The sequence below is a fragment of the Lates calcarifer genome, linkage group LG12, assembly GCF_001640805.2.
Source record: "Lates calcarifer isolate ASB-BC8 linkage group LG12, TLL_Latcal_v3, whole genome shotgun sequence".
NCBI classification, from domain to species: Eukaryota; Metazoa; Chordata; class Actinopteri; family Centropomidae; genus Lates; species Lates calcarifer.
Genome location: NC_066844.1, coordinates 25080263 through 25096353, shown reverse-complemented (window position 1 = coordinate 25096353; position 16091 = coordinate 25080263). Strand labels below are relative to the sequence as shown.

The window sequence follows — 16091 nt, the reverse complement described above, 5'->3', positions numbered from 1 at the left end:
GGCCACATCCACACCCACATCCCCCCGTGGCACCCACAAGCTCCCAGTGGCCTATAAAAGACTCATATATGGTGAGACTTTTATCAGAGACAAGGGACAGCTCACCAGATTAGATTGACCTCTCATGGGTCGTCGATACAGACGGCAGGAGATAGTTCACTTCCTCAGCCTGTATGGAGAAAGGTCAAGGTGTTTTCCCTGAAGACTCAGGATCAAAACCTCAGCAGAGCATTAGAGAACACAAATGTACAGGTCAGACGAACAAGGATTGACAAAGATATATGATGTAGAGAAAAAAAAATCTAATCAGTAAACATTCAGAAATTTGTCATCAGCTGTAAATGACTCTTACAGGACACTCACATCCTACGGGGAAGATCCAGGTCATTGGAGACATTTTCCAGTTCACAGTCGATGTGAGTGAATTTCCTCCAGAGGATGTTATCATCACATCCTCAAACAACCTGATAGAGGTCCATGCTGAGAAGGTGAGCCATGCAGACAGGCCTGGTGTAGAAAACAGCAGAGGTAATCGCACAGATGCTGCTTTTTGGAGGAGAGAGTTATTAGACAGCTGAGTGAGGCGTAATGATTTAGAAAGAAGTATTGTGATTACGGGACAGCAGAAACCTATTTTTGTGTAACCATGATAAATCAAGGCCCCAAATTTGAGTTCAAATGCTACTAAAACAGTAATTTAGAAAAAGTGTAGGCTTGTAAATTGACACTGGGCTCTCTTGGTTTAATTTGCACCCTCCACACAGTCTCATAATATTTGTTTTTGCCATGCAGCTGGGTGAAGATGGGACTGTCACAAATACATTTTCCCACCGATGCAAACTGCCATCAGATGTGGACCCCATATCTGTGACCATGTCAATAGAGAGCGGCGGGGTCCTGACTGTCAGAGCTCGCAGGGTATTTTAGTTCTTGTTCTCTCTCTGCATTAAATAAAAAAATAAAAATCTTTTTTTTTTTTTTTAATCAAACTGTTTCTTTAATTCCTTGTCTTGGTTCTGTTGTATTTCTCCAGATGTAACCTCAGCACTAAACCATTCACAGTGGCTCTCCTGTGAAAACGTGTGGATTTACCGCCCTCTAGCGGCGGGCAACGGAATAAAGCAATGCACTTCATGGATTATTGGAAATATGATTAACCAAATCCAACTGCACTTGGACCGAACCCTCCAACACTGAAAATAGTATTCTAAAAATGTGTGATTTCCTATGACATTGCTGTAGTCTTTTTGTGACAGCAGAACAAACAGAAGATGGCAAATAAACAAGTTTAAAACGTGTGAATATTTTTTCACAACTTTAATTAAATGATTAAATGACGTTATTGACACGTTAGCTGCTAGCCTCGGTTTGCGCCTCTTAATGTATTGGCATACATTTGGGTCACAGAAGATAATTAGGTACTTATTATCATTGTTGAGTGTGTCTAAAAACTACAGGTGAGCGCCAGATAAAGTCGGAATTAACGACTTTTTGAAGCACATGAAGGCAACACGACAAACGGGCGGAAGTGACGCCGACGGTTGTCAAGGAACGATTTAGTTTACGGAAGTTTAATGAAGTGGCTGGTGTGTGAAACTTAAGATGCTAATGCCGACCACAGTTGTTGTCATTAAATAAGACTGGTTGTAATATTTTGATATTAACATTAATTTAAAAAACCGCCTGCTGCCGCTACAAGAAGCCGAGTGTCCGTGTTTTTTCGGACTTAACTGACGTCCCGGTGATGCTAACTCAGTTAGCTTCATAACCAACAACATGGAACAAGTTCCTCCTCCCGGATCAATCGTTGTCGCAGACTGGCATCGATGTAAAGACAGTAAAGAATATTTCAGCAAGATCCTTCACAAGAAAAGACGCAAACACTTCGGTATGATAAATAACCGTGTCTTTTTGGATGAATTATTATGTTATTCCCGTTATAAATGAACAACTCCCACTAGAAATCTACACTACACTTTCCTTGGCAGCAATAAACGTAATTTAGAGACTGTAAAAGATGATTAAATCGTGGAAAGCGGGAGCAAACATTTACAGATCTACGACCAAGCATCACACTGACATATGAAATAATACTGGTCCTTTTAACACTTGTTCTACAGGCCTGTTGGAGTCTCCTGTGATGCCCCCAAATGCAGCTGTGGACACAGTTCATTATAAGATCTTCATCTCTGGAAAGAGTGGAGTTGGGAAAACTGCCCTTGCTGCTCGTCTCACTGGTCTGAATATTCCTAATGTGCACTATGAAACAACAGGTGGGTCCCCAGCTGAGCATTTTTAGAGTAAATCTTACAACTAAAAGCTGTAATTTATATGTAATTTAGTGTAATGTCTCTGTTATTGCAGGTATTGAGACGACAGTGGTGTATTGGCCGGTGAAGCTGAGAGAAAGTGGCAGAGTGCTTTTCTTCCGGCTGCAGCTGTGGGATTGTGGAGAGAACGCCTTACGAAGATTTGACCATTTGCTTCCAGTACGTATAAATATTTTTATCAGCTAACAGTCTAATCACTTTGTAATATAGATCTGAAACATGCAGTCTGCATCACACCAGGTCAAATCACTGTCCCCTGTCTCTCCCACCAGTCCTGTAAGGAGCAGGTGGACGCCGTCCTGTTCCTGTTCTCCTTCACTGACAGGACATCCTTTGACGATCTGTCAAATCAAATTGCGAAGTGGACCGGGCCGTCTGTGGGCCAAGTCGCAAAACTGGTGGTTGGAACCAAGTATCCTTTTGTCTTCTGTTTTTTAAATCTCGTACTTTGACTTTGCTCGTTTCCCCACGGGCATTTGTCCTTAACACTTTGTTCAGATTTGATCTCTTCATGCACTGTGATGTGGCAGAGAGAGACGTGAGGGATTTCCAGGAGACCTGGAATTTACCGCTGCTGCGTATGGGCGGAGAGGTCAGCGACGGGCTGGGGGACGTAGCCCCCCTCCTCAACTGCCTGGCGGAGCAGCTGTGGCATCAGGACTGCGTTACAGCCGGAGCGGCCAGCCGCCGCTCACAGCAGGAGACAGTGACTCTACTTTAAACACAGAGCATTATTTGTGTGCTTTGCACTCTGCAGCTGGTCTGAGCGAGTCTCAGATCCCTCACGATGAGATGAAGGAAATCAGTGAAATAGTTGTTTGTTTTTGGGGGTACTGTGGAGAAGATCAGGGCCTGTTTTATCATTTCATTTTAGTCTTTGATTTCTGTAGACATCGATCAGGTCAGAAAATCTTTTATTTTTCATTAATTTGAAAATAATGAGCAAACTGCTTAAAAGAGACCAGTATTTAATACAAGTAAAAAAATAGTATTCCCAGTAATTAAAAAGTATCCTCTCACTCTCTGTGTTAGTGTAATTGTGATGAATTCAGTGCATGTTTGAATGCTTTGTGTTACATGATGCTGTAAGGTGCCTTTATCAAGAACATTATCAAGTGCAGTCAACTTAATATAAAATCTCAAGAGTGAACAAGTGTGTTAAAGTTAGTTAACAAGATTCATATCATTAGTGTGCAAATTGAAACAACCAAAGTTTGATGTAAGATCAAAATCGTCATCATGTTCCCATCACTGTTTACCCGACAGCACCTTCATCCACACGTCTTTATCTGACCTGCAGTAAAATAAAAAATAAATAAAAACAGGAATCACAGAGGTGCGGCTGGCTTACAGAAGACGTTCGCTCTTACCTTGCGTATGTGACGAGGATCATGGCGGTTGGATGTCCCGTTTGGCTTCGAGAGAGGTGCAGCAGGAAGGAGTCTGGAGGTAAACCCAGGACTTCAGTCTTCAGACGCTCGGTGCGCACGTGTGTGGGGAATTCAGCGTGATCCAAAACCATGAACCGCTGATCCCTGAACAGGATGCAGAGAGAAAACAGGAACAACAGTTCAGCATTTCTTGGGATGTTTGGTTTCCCGTCATTATAATTTGTCTTGAAGCAACCAATTTACTTTTTGATTCGTTGTGTTTTCATTTTGCAGTAGTTATCGTTTGTCACATACTTCTTTGAGGAGATGATCAGGAGGTCGTTGAACAGGTGGAGGTGGACGCTGATGAATGATGTCCTGGAGCTGTGAGTGCCCTCCACAGTCAGCTGTCTCATGGGACCCTGACGCACCAGGAAACGCCCGCTCACAACCAGAGGAACTGACTGGAAGGAAGAGGAGGCAGTCTGTTAGAGTTTACTGCCATATGCAGGTTACATAACAAGAAATCTTACAGTGAGGGAGGAGAAAAAGATGTTACCTTAACTTTGCCAAAATCCAGCAGCGTCTCCAAACAGACCAGCTCCTCAATTTGTTTCATCTTTCGGACGCCCTTGTCACACTCAGCCACTATCTGTTGAGAGCAAAGGTGTACATTAGATTATAATTGAAACATTAATGTGTACAACCCCAGATCAATAAAGGAAAAAAAAGTAGAAAATGAAAGTACAAGTACAGTACTAGATTAAATGTACCAAGGTGCTTTCCGCTCCTGAACTAAAAATATCACCATATAAATAATCACCACTGTGAATCTTTATTTAAGCCATTTGAGAGGCAGGTCATGTTTATCTGCAGTGATCTCATTCCTCCCTTCACTTATGACTCAGCATGAATGTGCAGATCTGAACACATTAAAGTAAAAACAACATTACCTCATGAATGGCTTCTATTGCTTTCTCAAGCTCTGAAACTGAGTCAGAGTCTGGTTCAGTCAGTTTCAGGATGTTCTGAGATGTAAACAAACACACAACAGCGACCTTGTGAATCACCGTGAGAATGAATTTCGTTGTAACTCCAGTCAGACGCCTACCTCCAGCAGAAGTTTAACACGAGTGATTCTCTGGAAGGGAAGGACGAGGAATGACTTGAGGCTCTGTCTCTGACACACTGGGTCACTCTCAAGCTTCTTGAGTGAATACAGGAAGTCTCTGTTCTGCTGCCTTCAAGAAGAGGAGACGTGAATATGGCTTATGAGAAATCAGTTGTGTGGAGAACCACCAGTGGTATCAAGACTTACAGCAGCTGGTTTATAAGAGCCTCCTGGTACATCATGTTAGTCACATAAGGCACATAGAGAGTGTGAAACTCAGGGCAGTGCTGGAGCACAATGTCTCCAACCTGAGACATTAACACACTCTCTCCCAATCGCATCTCCAGATCCATGAGAAACCTGAAAGGAGGCAAGACACCGGTTCAACATCGACATCAACATGACCAGGTCAAACATAGAAGAGGTACTGTGCCGTGTGTGGAGCTCTCACTTTTCACTGGCTGCCCTGACTCGGCGGATGTTGGAAAACAAAATGTGATGCTCCATTTGAGACAGCGTCTGTTTTAGCGGCTTCGACGCGTGGAAATGACTGACAGCAACTCCAAGGCTCCTCAGGTAAGACGCCTCGGAGCCGATTAACTCAAACATTGACTTCAAATGGACAAAATGAGAGGGAGCAAGAGGATTATTTTCATGACTCATTCTTCTCCATTAATCTTAGATTTTCCAAAACTATTAAAAATGTGTGTCTGTGCCTGTAAAATAGGTCCAGAATGACGCACTGTTAACTCTTGGCTGAGTAACATTTCCTAAAGACAACAGTGTACAGCTGTTTCTAAAGTTACAGAGCATTTAATAATAATAATAAAAAATTAACTATACATTTGTGATCTGTTTTTAAAAGCCAGGATTGAACGGATGAAGGACAGAGTATCAAAAACAAAGCCAGGAAGTCATGAAATATTAGAGGATGCACTGTTGGTTTAGGCATTTTTATAGGATTTGCTGACAATAGAGAAAAATAAATATAAATGCCAGACACGTTTAATAGTCTGTAAACTTGTACTGAAATTAGATTAATGCTAACATTTCAAGCTAACATGCTACAGACTAAAAGTGACTAAATTGTGAGCTCTAGAAATGAAAAGTAAAGACACTGATATGGCTGTGTAAACTAAGAAGCTAAAAATGGATGGTACAGAGATGTCGCTAACGTACACACTGTAGAAATGTAACAGCTAGTAGCTCATTTCATATTATCACCATCCAAATTAGTTGAAACCAATGCCATGTTTGAAATGTAGAGTATGAACGGAGCTTTTCACACCTCCTGAAGGCGAATCTCTCTGGTGGTCAAACTGCTGAGCAGTCCAGATGCCTTCACCTCATCTAGATCTTGCCAAAGGGTACAAGGAGTCACCCTGACAGGCTGAGGTGGAGGTGAGGACGGAGTGGCTTCAGGTGGGTGAAACCGAGGGGACGCGGGGATGTTACAAAGAGCGCCAAGATGGGACTGCAGACCCTGCAGATACTGGGGTGTTATTAGCTCAGACACAAAACTCTTGTCGAGCCTGTGCAGATCGTCTCTCATCGCCTGCAGACTGTAGTCCTGATACAGAGGGACTGTAGAGCAGAGGGGGAGAGACAGACAAGGTACTTTACACTGCTATAACCCTTCCAATGAGGCCTCAAGGAGAAAGGTAACTCACAAATATGGATGTACTTTGACTGGAAGGATACACTCCGCTCTTCCTCCTCAACTGGATCTACAGCCCTGGGTTGGATATAGAAGCCACATTTAGTTAACTGCATAAAGATTATAAAGTCTATGAATGTTTACAGCGTCTCTCACCCCTCTGAACCTTCATCCTGATCAAACAAGGAGCTGTCTTTTTCAAGTTCAGGAACTGAGAGCAACTTGGACACTGAGTGCATTTCACCCAAATCCCATGTGCTCTTTAAGGCCACCGAGCTGATGGCAGAGGATACGTCTATGGGAGAACTAGGACAGGACAAAGATATTTTATGGCCATAAGCCTACATAAAATTAAAGAGAAAACACTGAAGTTTTCTAGATGTGGTCCTTACCGGCTATCCTCAAACTGGTTCAGGGAGTCACCGCTCTCATCAAGGCCCACGCCATCCTCTTCACTGTTGTTCTCCAGAATAAAAGAACGCTGCTCTCTCTCCGTCATGGTTGGTAGTTGTGATATCACATTATGCATTAGAGGACTGTTTCTAAAGTAGGAGCGTAGATTAGTGATGACGCTGCTGCTCAGAGAGTAGCTGTTCTCTTCTCTGGAGCCAAACTGAGCCATAATGCTTCAGCCTGTCGCACAAAGCTGCTGCCGAGACTTTTTATCTCAAAACTCTTTCACTCCAAAGTGAAATTGTGAATGTGTTTCTCGACAGCAGCATCCTTCACCTGCCTCGCAGTCACGCAGATGAAATAGTCTCAGTGAAGCACAAGTCTGAGCCTTAAGCTGCAATCACAAAAACTGGAATCAGGTGTGATTTTTCTCACACTGGCTCACACACACCCAAGGTTTCAGAAAGGTCATTGATGAACTGACAGAAAAGAAAGATGAGGGCTACAACAAATCATTATGTCCATTCATATTCTTTGATTTATCATTTAGAAGTAAGTGACTGAAAATACTGAAAAGTGACATCTTCTAATTGCTTTTTTTTGTCAGGTATTCAGTTTACTTTGATGTGAGATGAACAAAAGCAACAAATCCTCAGATTTGAGAAGCTGGAACCATGTTGAATGTCTGAAAAATGATTTATGACTCACATGGTATACAAATACTAGTTCCATTTTATTTGCAATTTAAAATTTCATACAAGATAAAAGTAAATAATTCAATCTGCCTGAACATTGTTGGTATATGACTCAAATAAAGCCATTAAAATCCTTGATATATGACGTACTGACAAAACATGTTGACAGTCGCGAATGGCCATAATCTGATTACAAAATGAAGATGGATGTTTTTAAGGTATGAACACGCACACTATGATGATTTGACACAAAATGGACTTTCTGAACAGGAGCTACTATTTTTTTTTTTGTCATCTACACATGGCGAAGCTTCTGAACTGTGAAGAATGATACATACAGTACAAGATACCTTCTGTAACGCACATACTGAATTAAAAAAATGCCATCTATGATCGTTTTTCAACAAACACACTTGTGGCTCACTTGATATTTCAGTGTGATAATGGCTGTGAATCTCGGGCTTTCCACTTGTCTGTAGAAATGATTTGTAAACTCGATCGAAAATGATCAACCCTTCTAAACTGCAGCAGTTTCCACAATGTAGCTTCTCAGTCACCGGGGTCTGATTTGTAAATTGAAGGGGCAACAAACATAAAACCAACATGATGCTTTTAATCAGCAAAATGCTTCAAATATCCATGTTTGTGCTGAATGATCTAAAGCTCATCATCTGGCATGGAGAGTAGAAGCAATGCCACTCCTTATTCTGAGATTATCTCATAGATGCTTCACAAATTAAACTCTTGCATAACAGTAGTTTTATGTGATATCAAAGGGGAAATTATAACAAATGTTTAATGGTTCAAGAACCAGCCATACATCGGGCGATTAATAATACGTCAATGTTGGACATCAAAACAAGAAGAAAATCAATCTATCATACCAAATCTCTAAAAACCAATGAAATGGGTGGGCACCCAAAACATCTGCATGCAAACACACCTCACATATCTGTTATATCCAGAAAAGTTATTACCAGTTGTCCTGTTTGTTCTTGGATATTCTGTACGACAAACCAAGAGACAGCATTTCCCTGTGTTTTACGTGCTCCCTGCTAAAAAGGGACTGAGACATCTGGATCAGTAACAAGGTATAAATAAGACAGATGCTGAGTTGGGGAGGCTGGGGACTCGCATGAGTGGTTATGAGTCTAGGTGGGCACAGTGATACTGCGGGCTAGTAGTGCCAGCAGAGCTAGCTCTACGACCCCGTGGGCTTGTTCCAGTGCCTCTGCAGCCTCCCTAGCAGAAAAGCCTGCTGCCTGGATTCTCTGGATGTGCTCAGCTGGAAATTGTTCTATAAAGGGATGTGGAGAAGGGAGATGATGAGCTGCAGATGTAGGCTGGGGAGCCTGAGCAGGAGGAGGGGCAGAGGGGGACGAGGTGCTGGAGACTTCCTCGGGTGAGCCCGCTGCCATTGACAAAGGGCTGAGAAAAGTCTGCTCAGCCTGGAGGCCAAGAGTGTCTGGGGTGTTGGTGCCAGAGGCTCGTCCGTCTGCGACCCCTCTCCCCTGCTGCCCCTCGGGAGGTTCCCTGAACTCCAGGTCCCCTGCGGGGTCAGGAGGAACCTCCGGCTCAGGCTGAGAAATGCTGATGTTAGTGGCTTCGTCTATCCCACATCTATCTGCCCTCGTCTCCCCGGAGCCATCCGGATTCTGCGGTGGCCCTTGTTCCTCCACAGTCTCTGCTGCATCTCCGCACAGATGCTCATCGGGGCCAGAGAGGTCAGGCACAAGACACTTCGATGGTCCCTCGTCAGACACAGCAGCAGCATGGTTGGCTTTGGCATCGCTTGGTTCTGCACCAGCTGTAATGGCAGTGGATGGGGGAGGCTGGGTGTTTTCGGGCGTCGGGGTGCGTGGCTCGAGAGCCGCTTCGTCTGCGTCCTGTCTGAATGGATGTGAGGGGGAGCAGGAGGTGCTGCGGTTTTGGGAGTGAGCGCGGTTGTTGGAAACAAGCAGCTCGTGGAGCTCCATCAGAGCGGCCGCCAGCGAGGGGATGCTGTCAGAGCTGGAGCAACGCTCTCCTTCAGGCTGGTCCCTCTCAGAGGTCACCATGTCATGTGGGGCAGCGGGGGACTCCATTTCAACCGAGTCAGGTTGGCTAGAAGGACCCGGACAGGCTTCTGTGGTATCAGCTGTGTCGGACTCAGTCATCTCCTGCTCCATGGGCTGAACGGGGGAAAGTTCCTCTGGCTGGGGGAGCACAGAGCTGTTCACCTCTTCAAATGATTCATCATCACCCTCTGAGGCTGCAGAAAGTACCTCACCCTCTGGATTCTGGGAGAACGTAGTCACGTCTGCAGGAGGGGTATGTGAGGTGAGGACGTCTGTTGAGGGACTGGGCACAGGGGGCACTTCGGAGCTGCTATGAACAGGCAGAGGGTGAGGGTGGACCTGATGAGTTGTAGAACCAGCAGCCTCTGCCGGGGATGAAGGCCGAGGAAGCTCCTGAAAGCCAGGCTGGTCCTGGCACTGCTCTGGTGCTGAGGCCTGCTCCATGGCGGCCGGGGCAGACTGAGAGCGATCCAGGGTCTGGGGCTGGCCAGAGGAAGGGCTTTGGGAAGGGGAGGTGGATGAGGACATTTGGTCTAAGGTTCTGGGTAATGAAAATGGTGGGGGCTGTGGTGAGGTAGTTTGTCCATCTGCAGTGTCTATTGTAAGAGAAAATATAACTGGGAATTAAACAGCTGGAATTTGTGTAAATTCTTGTCTGGGAGCACAACTACTACTACTTTAAATAATGTGCATTTTCATAATAGTTTAGGTAACAAAAACAAAAAATCCTCACTGAAGCTCTTGAAATACTTGCATATCAGTTGCTTATTCAGTCGTTGTATTCAGAATAAACACACAAATAAGTAGAAGTACAACATCAATTTACCCGATCCAGCAGCAAAATAACAGCAAAGTAAAAGAAATAAGTAGCAATGGACTTAGCACTGGCAATGGACTTGTGAATTTGCAGTACCTGGTTGGTAGGGCCCTCTCCAGCTGTCTCCAAATGCATCAGTGCTGTCCTGCTCAGGGGTTAGGGGCACACACCACACACATCATGCAAAGGGATGGAGAAAGTTAGCAGTCACACACAGGGCATGCACCAAACTATCAGCCTTTTCACACACACAGATGTGAAAAGTGTCATCCAAAAACAACCCGAGCCTACGTCCTGACAGAGCTTGCAGCGTGATCAGAGTCTGTCGATAAACGTCAGAAGAACGTTTGATCAAAATCAACTGATCATAAGACAATCAAGACCAAAACTGTTTATTCTGTCAGTCGACGGATGCCCCAACATGGCATCGTAACTCTACTGCTGCTTCTCGTTTAAATTCTATTTGTAGTTATTACTGGACATGGTTGGCCAATGGAAGCAATAAAGACTAAGTGTATCAATAGCAGTTGCACTAATGTTAATATAAGCTTTGAAAAGCATTAAAGGGAAACACTTGTTTGACCATCCTGACTGTTACTTCTATTCATAGAAAACTAAATCAAACACACCTCATACTGGTGGAAAAAGCTCCACTTTCTGCAGTGAACCGACTGATTTTTATACCCGAGTAGAAGCAGGAAATACAGAGAAACTCCTGGAACTTTTTCTGTTAAAATCAACTAAGAAACTGTTCATGGATAAAAGAACCAGACAGGAATGTCTGTTATGTATTAAACCAGTAAATCAGATTCCCGATAAACAAAGAGTCTTCATCGCATAAACATTTTGGGACAGAGAGGATGGATACCAAGGTATAAACGGCGTGACTGAAACATTCACCTCCCTGTCCATGTTTGTTGGATTCAGCAGTCTGACTGACAACTGTGCAAACACAATTTAATGTAACATCATAAACAATTCTTAGTGATTAGAAAACCCTCATAATTACGAGACCATCAGCTCATAATCATTAGCAGTCTATCTCACAAATCTGAGGTAAAAAGTGTAGCAGCTGTCACCATTTGACTGACAGGACTTTATTAATGCTTCCTGATTGAATAAGCTTGGTGTAAGTCGACAGTGTGAAACACTGGGAATGATCAAAGTTGCTCAGTAATGCTGCTGATATTATCATTAGTATGTCAACACTCTATTTTTAGTCATTGTTCAAGCATATACGGATGAAAAGCGCACTATTTCTGGAAGTAAACTTGGACCCAGGCAGTTTTCTTGCAAATGTAATTTAATGCAATTAAACACCACCACTTTTTTGAGATATACAATAGATTTTTGTAGTGCTGCTGTGATATCTTGCTGATTTTTTTCATGGTCTGTGTAATATACTGCCTAGTACAAACAACCACCTACATTTTTTCAGCACTTGATGTTCCTTTCACTTTGTCTTTGTAGGTGGCTTCAAATGCTGTTCTCACACTCCTTCAGAGATCCATCTGTACTGTTGTCCAACACAGACTCTGACTAAATTTAACCGTCTACTCTGAACTCATGATAATGAGACATGCTTGATACGGCTGATGAGCGCTGATGGATCCTTTCAGTATCCACAGTAAAAATAAGTGTTTATAAGCTGACGGCATCATTTCCACCGAGGGCAGCTAAAAACTATTTATTGGGGTGTTTCAACTCATGGATGTTTCCCTTTAAGCCTAAAAAGCTTGATTTCAGCCAAGTCTTTTCTGGTATATGCTTATATTTGCCTGGAAGCTTTTAATTCCTGACCTCATCTTATTCTAAAGCACATTTAACTTGCTGTGGTGATGAGATGAGATGACCATGTGACTGAAAATTCAGATGACCGCATAAATGGGGTTGAGAGTAAGAAGCTTTAAGTGGCACATGCAAATGTAGTTCTAACTGAGCGTCAGTGCAGAGGTGGCAGACAGTTTCTTACCGCTTTCTTGTATGGACCTCTGAAGTGCCTCTGCTAGTTCTCTGTCAGCTATCTCATCTGGACGGGCGTCTTCACGCCCCTCTGCCCCGTATGCCAGTCGGGCGCACTCCGGCAGCTCCGCCTCAGACAGGAAGCGAGTTTCAGTGCCGGTAGTGCCTATTAAAAGCACGCTCTTCTTCAGGTCGATCGAACACTACAAGAAAAAATCAGGACACATAATGAACCTGCATATGTAACCTGTGTACGTAACTCATTCCAATCCAACACTGTACTGCACACTGATCAGATATAAGGGGCTCACACCTGATGTCTCTTCAGCATATCCAGGCCAAGCAGCATGTCCATCGGTTGGTCCTCCAAAATGGAGAAAGAACATGGAAGGAAGTCCCCCTCTATCTGGACCTGAGCTAGATGAGTGCAACAAAATACAAGCTGAAGGAATAGATCACATTTGGGAAAATGATTCTACCAACTCAAAGTCAGACAAAACTGCAAGTAAACAAAGACAACCAACAACTGTGCTAAACTCAGCATTCATGAAAGAAAACTTGTCTCACATTTATGTTTTTCTGGGAACTGGTCTGAACCTGATTTGATCGAAAAAATCTGACACCAACCCAAATGAACTCTGCCAATGATTTTCTGGGTGCCCACTCCCTTGGCGATCCCGGCCCAGCGTCGGTCCACCAGCCGCATGATGTTGCAGCGCTCAGCACAGGCTTGGCTCATGATGGTCATCTGAGCTCCTAAAAACAGGGAATGTAGGGTTCAATGAAATGTTCAATCATAACCCAAGAATAATGATACGATGCAGAGCAGCAGACTATCAGAAATTAAATATATTTTATAAAATTATAATATTAAAACAAACCCAAACTAACACTATTTTAGTACCATTCTGTTTCCTGGCCCCAAAAAACTGTAGCAACATATCAGATCAGGATTTAATGCTCATTACCTGAGTCAACAAAAGCTTTCACAGGGTGGCCATTGACTTTGCAGTTAATGTAGAGCATAACCACCTGTCCAAAGCTTTCTGGGGCCTCCTCCATTGCAATGGTCATGTTTTCTTCCACATTGTGCTGCCTGGAACATGCACACATCCAAGGGTAAGACACATTTTAAACAAGAATGAAAACATGTTGCCTGTATGTAGGGAACAAGATGCTTTCCTTTCTCACATTTTGATTTACTTACAAAGTGCAGTCAAATTCATGGAATCACAAACAGTAACACACTGCTTATTACTGTACCATAAGTCTTTTCACCATACCTGATGTCCTCCTCGATCTTTGCTTGAGCTTCCAAATCAAAAGGGTCAGCAGTCAGAAGCCTGATCCTCTCTTGCTCTCTCCTGGCTCGATCCTGCTGTTGTTCCAACAGCACTTTGGTGAAACGCTCTGAGGAGACAGACGGTTACACTGACATGACCGATTCATGTCACATTGAAAGTAAAAGCCATAAACACAAATCGTGGCTGTTTCTTTGTTTACCTAAGTCTCCGCTCAGGAGAGCCTCAGCGAGTGGCGGGTTCCGCTCCTTCAGGAGTGAAAGCTCATGTGGATTGGATAACAGCATCTGCTGGAGTAAGGCAGGGTCGTCCAGCCCCTGAGGAGAGGAGCCGCGGAAGGCCATTGGCGTGGAAGGATTTGCAGCACGCTGCTGTGCAGGCTGCTGAGCAGGCTGCTGAGCAGGCTGCTGTGCAGGATGCTGCGCAGGCTGCTGCCGTGGAGCCTGTTGCTGTGGCCTTATGGCACCACGCTGACTGGTTGAAGAAGAGGTGCCTGGGACTGTGATGGAACGAAAGTCGATATGGGGCAGACCTGAGGTGCAGTGGATAAAGAGTGAGAGGTTAATATACTGCATATGAAAACTCAGCTTATTAAACAGGTGTTGCATTAATCTTTTATGTCTTTTCAGTAAAGTTACTTTGTGTACCTGGATGTTTAACTCTGATTTTTAAATTAACATTGAACAAATTCCTCCTCCTGTAAACTGATCTTACTTTCCTCATACTTTCAGTGGCTTATCTTGATTTTGTAGTCCACCCCTCCCATGTAAAAAAAAAAAAACAGCATGTCTACCTCACTAACTAGAACAGCAGCATTAATACAAATTAGATGTGTGAGTAAAACTTGGGTGTGAAACAATATCATGAATACCAGCTGCAGCTTTTCTTACTTCCCCTCTGTTGCCACTTCAGTAGTTTTCATTTGTGATTTTAACAAACACGAGCATTACCTGGGAAGGCTGGCTGAGTTGGCGGTGGCCTTCGGTCAGCTTGCCTGAGAACCACCACATCTCCATCCTTAACACCATAGGTCCCCAAGGCACGAGTGGGGTCTTTGAGGGGCTGTTCTACATACGTGATCTGGACACAGAAAAATATAGAGCTTCAGTTTCAGAGGCAAGGTTAAATTACTGCTAGCTACTTGACTCTTGGCCTAGCGTCAGTGTATTGGTGCAATTTATCATTCTTACTTTCTGTTTTCAGCTGAATACAACCATGTTTCATAATATACCAAACTGTACTAATAATGAAAGGCAGAAGAAAAGCCTCACAACATAGAAGGCGAAAGTTTAACATTTTCACTCAAAAACTAAAAACAAATAATCAGTAATCAAAATAGTACACAGTAAATTAAATTAATGGCTGGATTAAAATCCTAGGGGGGGCCATAATACTGCCTTGTCTGGTGTTTTCTCTATGTTAATTACTTGACAAATAGGAAAGAAATGAAAGCAACTTGATATAACAACTTTATAACAACTATGAACTAAAACAAAACAGATAATAATAATAATAATATCATCTAAGGACACACAGCAAAAATAGAGCAAAAGACACCAAAGCTGCACAAAGATAAATGAACATACACAGACGTATGATTATTATGTAGAGTCCAATAGTGAAAGAAAAAGCACACCGGACCTCTGTCAGGAAATCCCCCAGTTTTTTGGGCAAAGTTAGAAAGCAGTGAACCGGTGAACAAAATAAAGCTCCATAACAAACTTTGTTGGTTGTTATAACTTCATTAAAGTACAGTGAAGTGCTGCTGTCCGTTAACGGCTACACAACAGTTAGCTTGTTGCTATGTTGGCTTTTGGTTAGCTTAACGCCACTCACGGACAAAGTCGACGCTTTGTAACCGTTAATAACCGTTGGGGACACAAGTCTGTAATTTCGCCCGTTGTTGATAACTCGAATTTCGCAACACCGCGTCCGTCAAAACAGCAAAAGCTCGATTTATGCTAGCAAGTCGGCCAGCTAGCCGTTAGCTACGTTAGCTCTGTGGCTACAGCGAGCTTAGGTCTAACCTGAATTTCCCCGGCTGGGATTCCTGATTCCAGTTCACAAAGTGCTACAAAGTCTCTCAGCTCCAGGTCCGGGGACACATCGAGGGCGAAGGTGGTTTCTGGGCGATCCCTCGGTGCGCAGAAAACGGTGACCAGCATCGCTTTTTTGGAGGGGGGGGAGCAGGATCACTGGACAAACCCGCTGTAACAGATTGCGGTTAGTGTAGTTCCTTGTTTCACAGAGGAAAGCCCAGTTATTATTTGGATTTGTCCCAAATGTAAAGACGTATTTCAGTAGAAAATAGCGTTAAAGGGGAAACTAAAAGTACACCGAAAGACGGTGCCTGCTTTGCACTTACTGGGTAGAAGCCTGATGTGACAGTTTCTCTTTT

The 16091-nt window shown here is 43.5% G+C and overlaps 4 protein-coding genes across 5 annotated transcripts; 2 read left to right on the top strand and 2 right to left on the bottom strand.

Annotated features, from left to right (window-relative positions):
* The first annotated feature begins 100 nt into the window (after positions 1–100).
* LOC108889965 (heat shock protein beta-7-like) lies at positions 101–1350 on the top strand. Its single transcript, XM_018686682.2, has 4 exons — positions 101–252; positions 355–488; positions 793–918; positions 1034–1350. The coding sequence occupies exons 1-4, from the start codon at positions 174–176 to the stop codon at positions 1037–1039; spliced, it is 345 nt and encodes a 114-aa protein (XP_018542198.1). The 5' UTR covers positions 101–173; the 3' UTR covers positions 1040–1350.
* A 195-nt stretch (positions 1351–1545) lies between these two features.
* On the top strand, positions 1546–3349 carry cplane2 (ciliogenesis and planar polarity effector 2). The gene is made up of 5 exons (XM_018686706.2): positions 1546–1888; positions 2121–2273; positions 2365–2489; positions 2603–2742; positions 2829–3349. The coding sequence occupies exons 1-5, from the start codon at positions 1777–1779 to the stop codon at positions 3049–3051; spliced, it is 753 nt and encodes a 250-aa protein (XP_018542222.1). The 5' UTR covers positions 1546–1776; the 3' UTR covers positions 3052–3349.
* Positions 3282–7441, bottom strand: si:ch73-15b2.5 (rho guanine nucleotide exchange factor 19). Its single transcript, XM_018686700.2, has 12 exons — positions 6861–7441; positions 6625–6774; positions 6482–6546; positions 6100–6395; positions 5263–5423; positions 5019–5171; positions 4812–4941; positions 4654–4728; positions 4260–4352; positions 4016–4164; positions 3701–3865; positions 3282–3624 (listed from the first exon to the last, which is right to left on the bottom strand). Exons 1-12 carry the CDS (start codon positions 7088–7090, stop codon positions 3579–3581), a joined length of 1713 nt encoding a protein of 570 aa, XP_018542216.1. The 5' UTR covers positions 7091–7441; the 3' UTR covers positions 3282–3578.
* A 134-nt stretch (positions 7442–7575) lies between these two features.
* On the bottom strand, positions 7576–16075 carry ddi2 (DNA-damage inducible protein 2). 2 transcript variants are annotated; one of them, XM_051074484.1, is made up of 10 exons: positions 15721–16073; positions 14644–14773; positions 13896–14225; positions 13676–13802; positions 13361–13488; positions 13020–13148; positions 12706–12809; positions 12403–12595; positions 10527–10575; positions 10109–10209 (listed from the first exon to the last, which is right to left on the bottom strand). In XM_051074484.1, the coding sequence occupies exons 1-9, from the start codon at positions 15856–15858 to the stop codon at positions 10565–10567; spliced, it is 1290 nt and encodes a 429-aa protein (XP_050930441.1). In that variant the 5' UTR covers positions 15859–16073; the 3' UTR covers positions 10109–10209; positions 10527–10564. The 2 variants fall into 2 exon arrangements, with proteins under 2 accessions (XP_050930440.1, XP_050930441.1); XM_051074483.1 differs by lacking the exon at positions 10527–10575 and having other exon boundaries at positions 7576–10209; positions 15721–16075.
* Between the last annotated feature and the right edge of the window lie 16 nt (positions 16076–16091).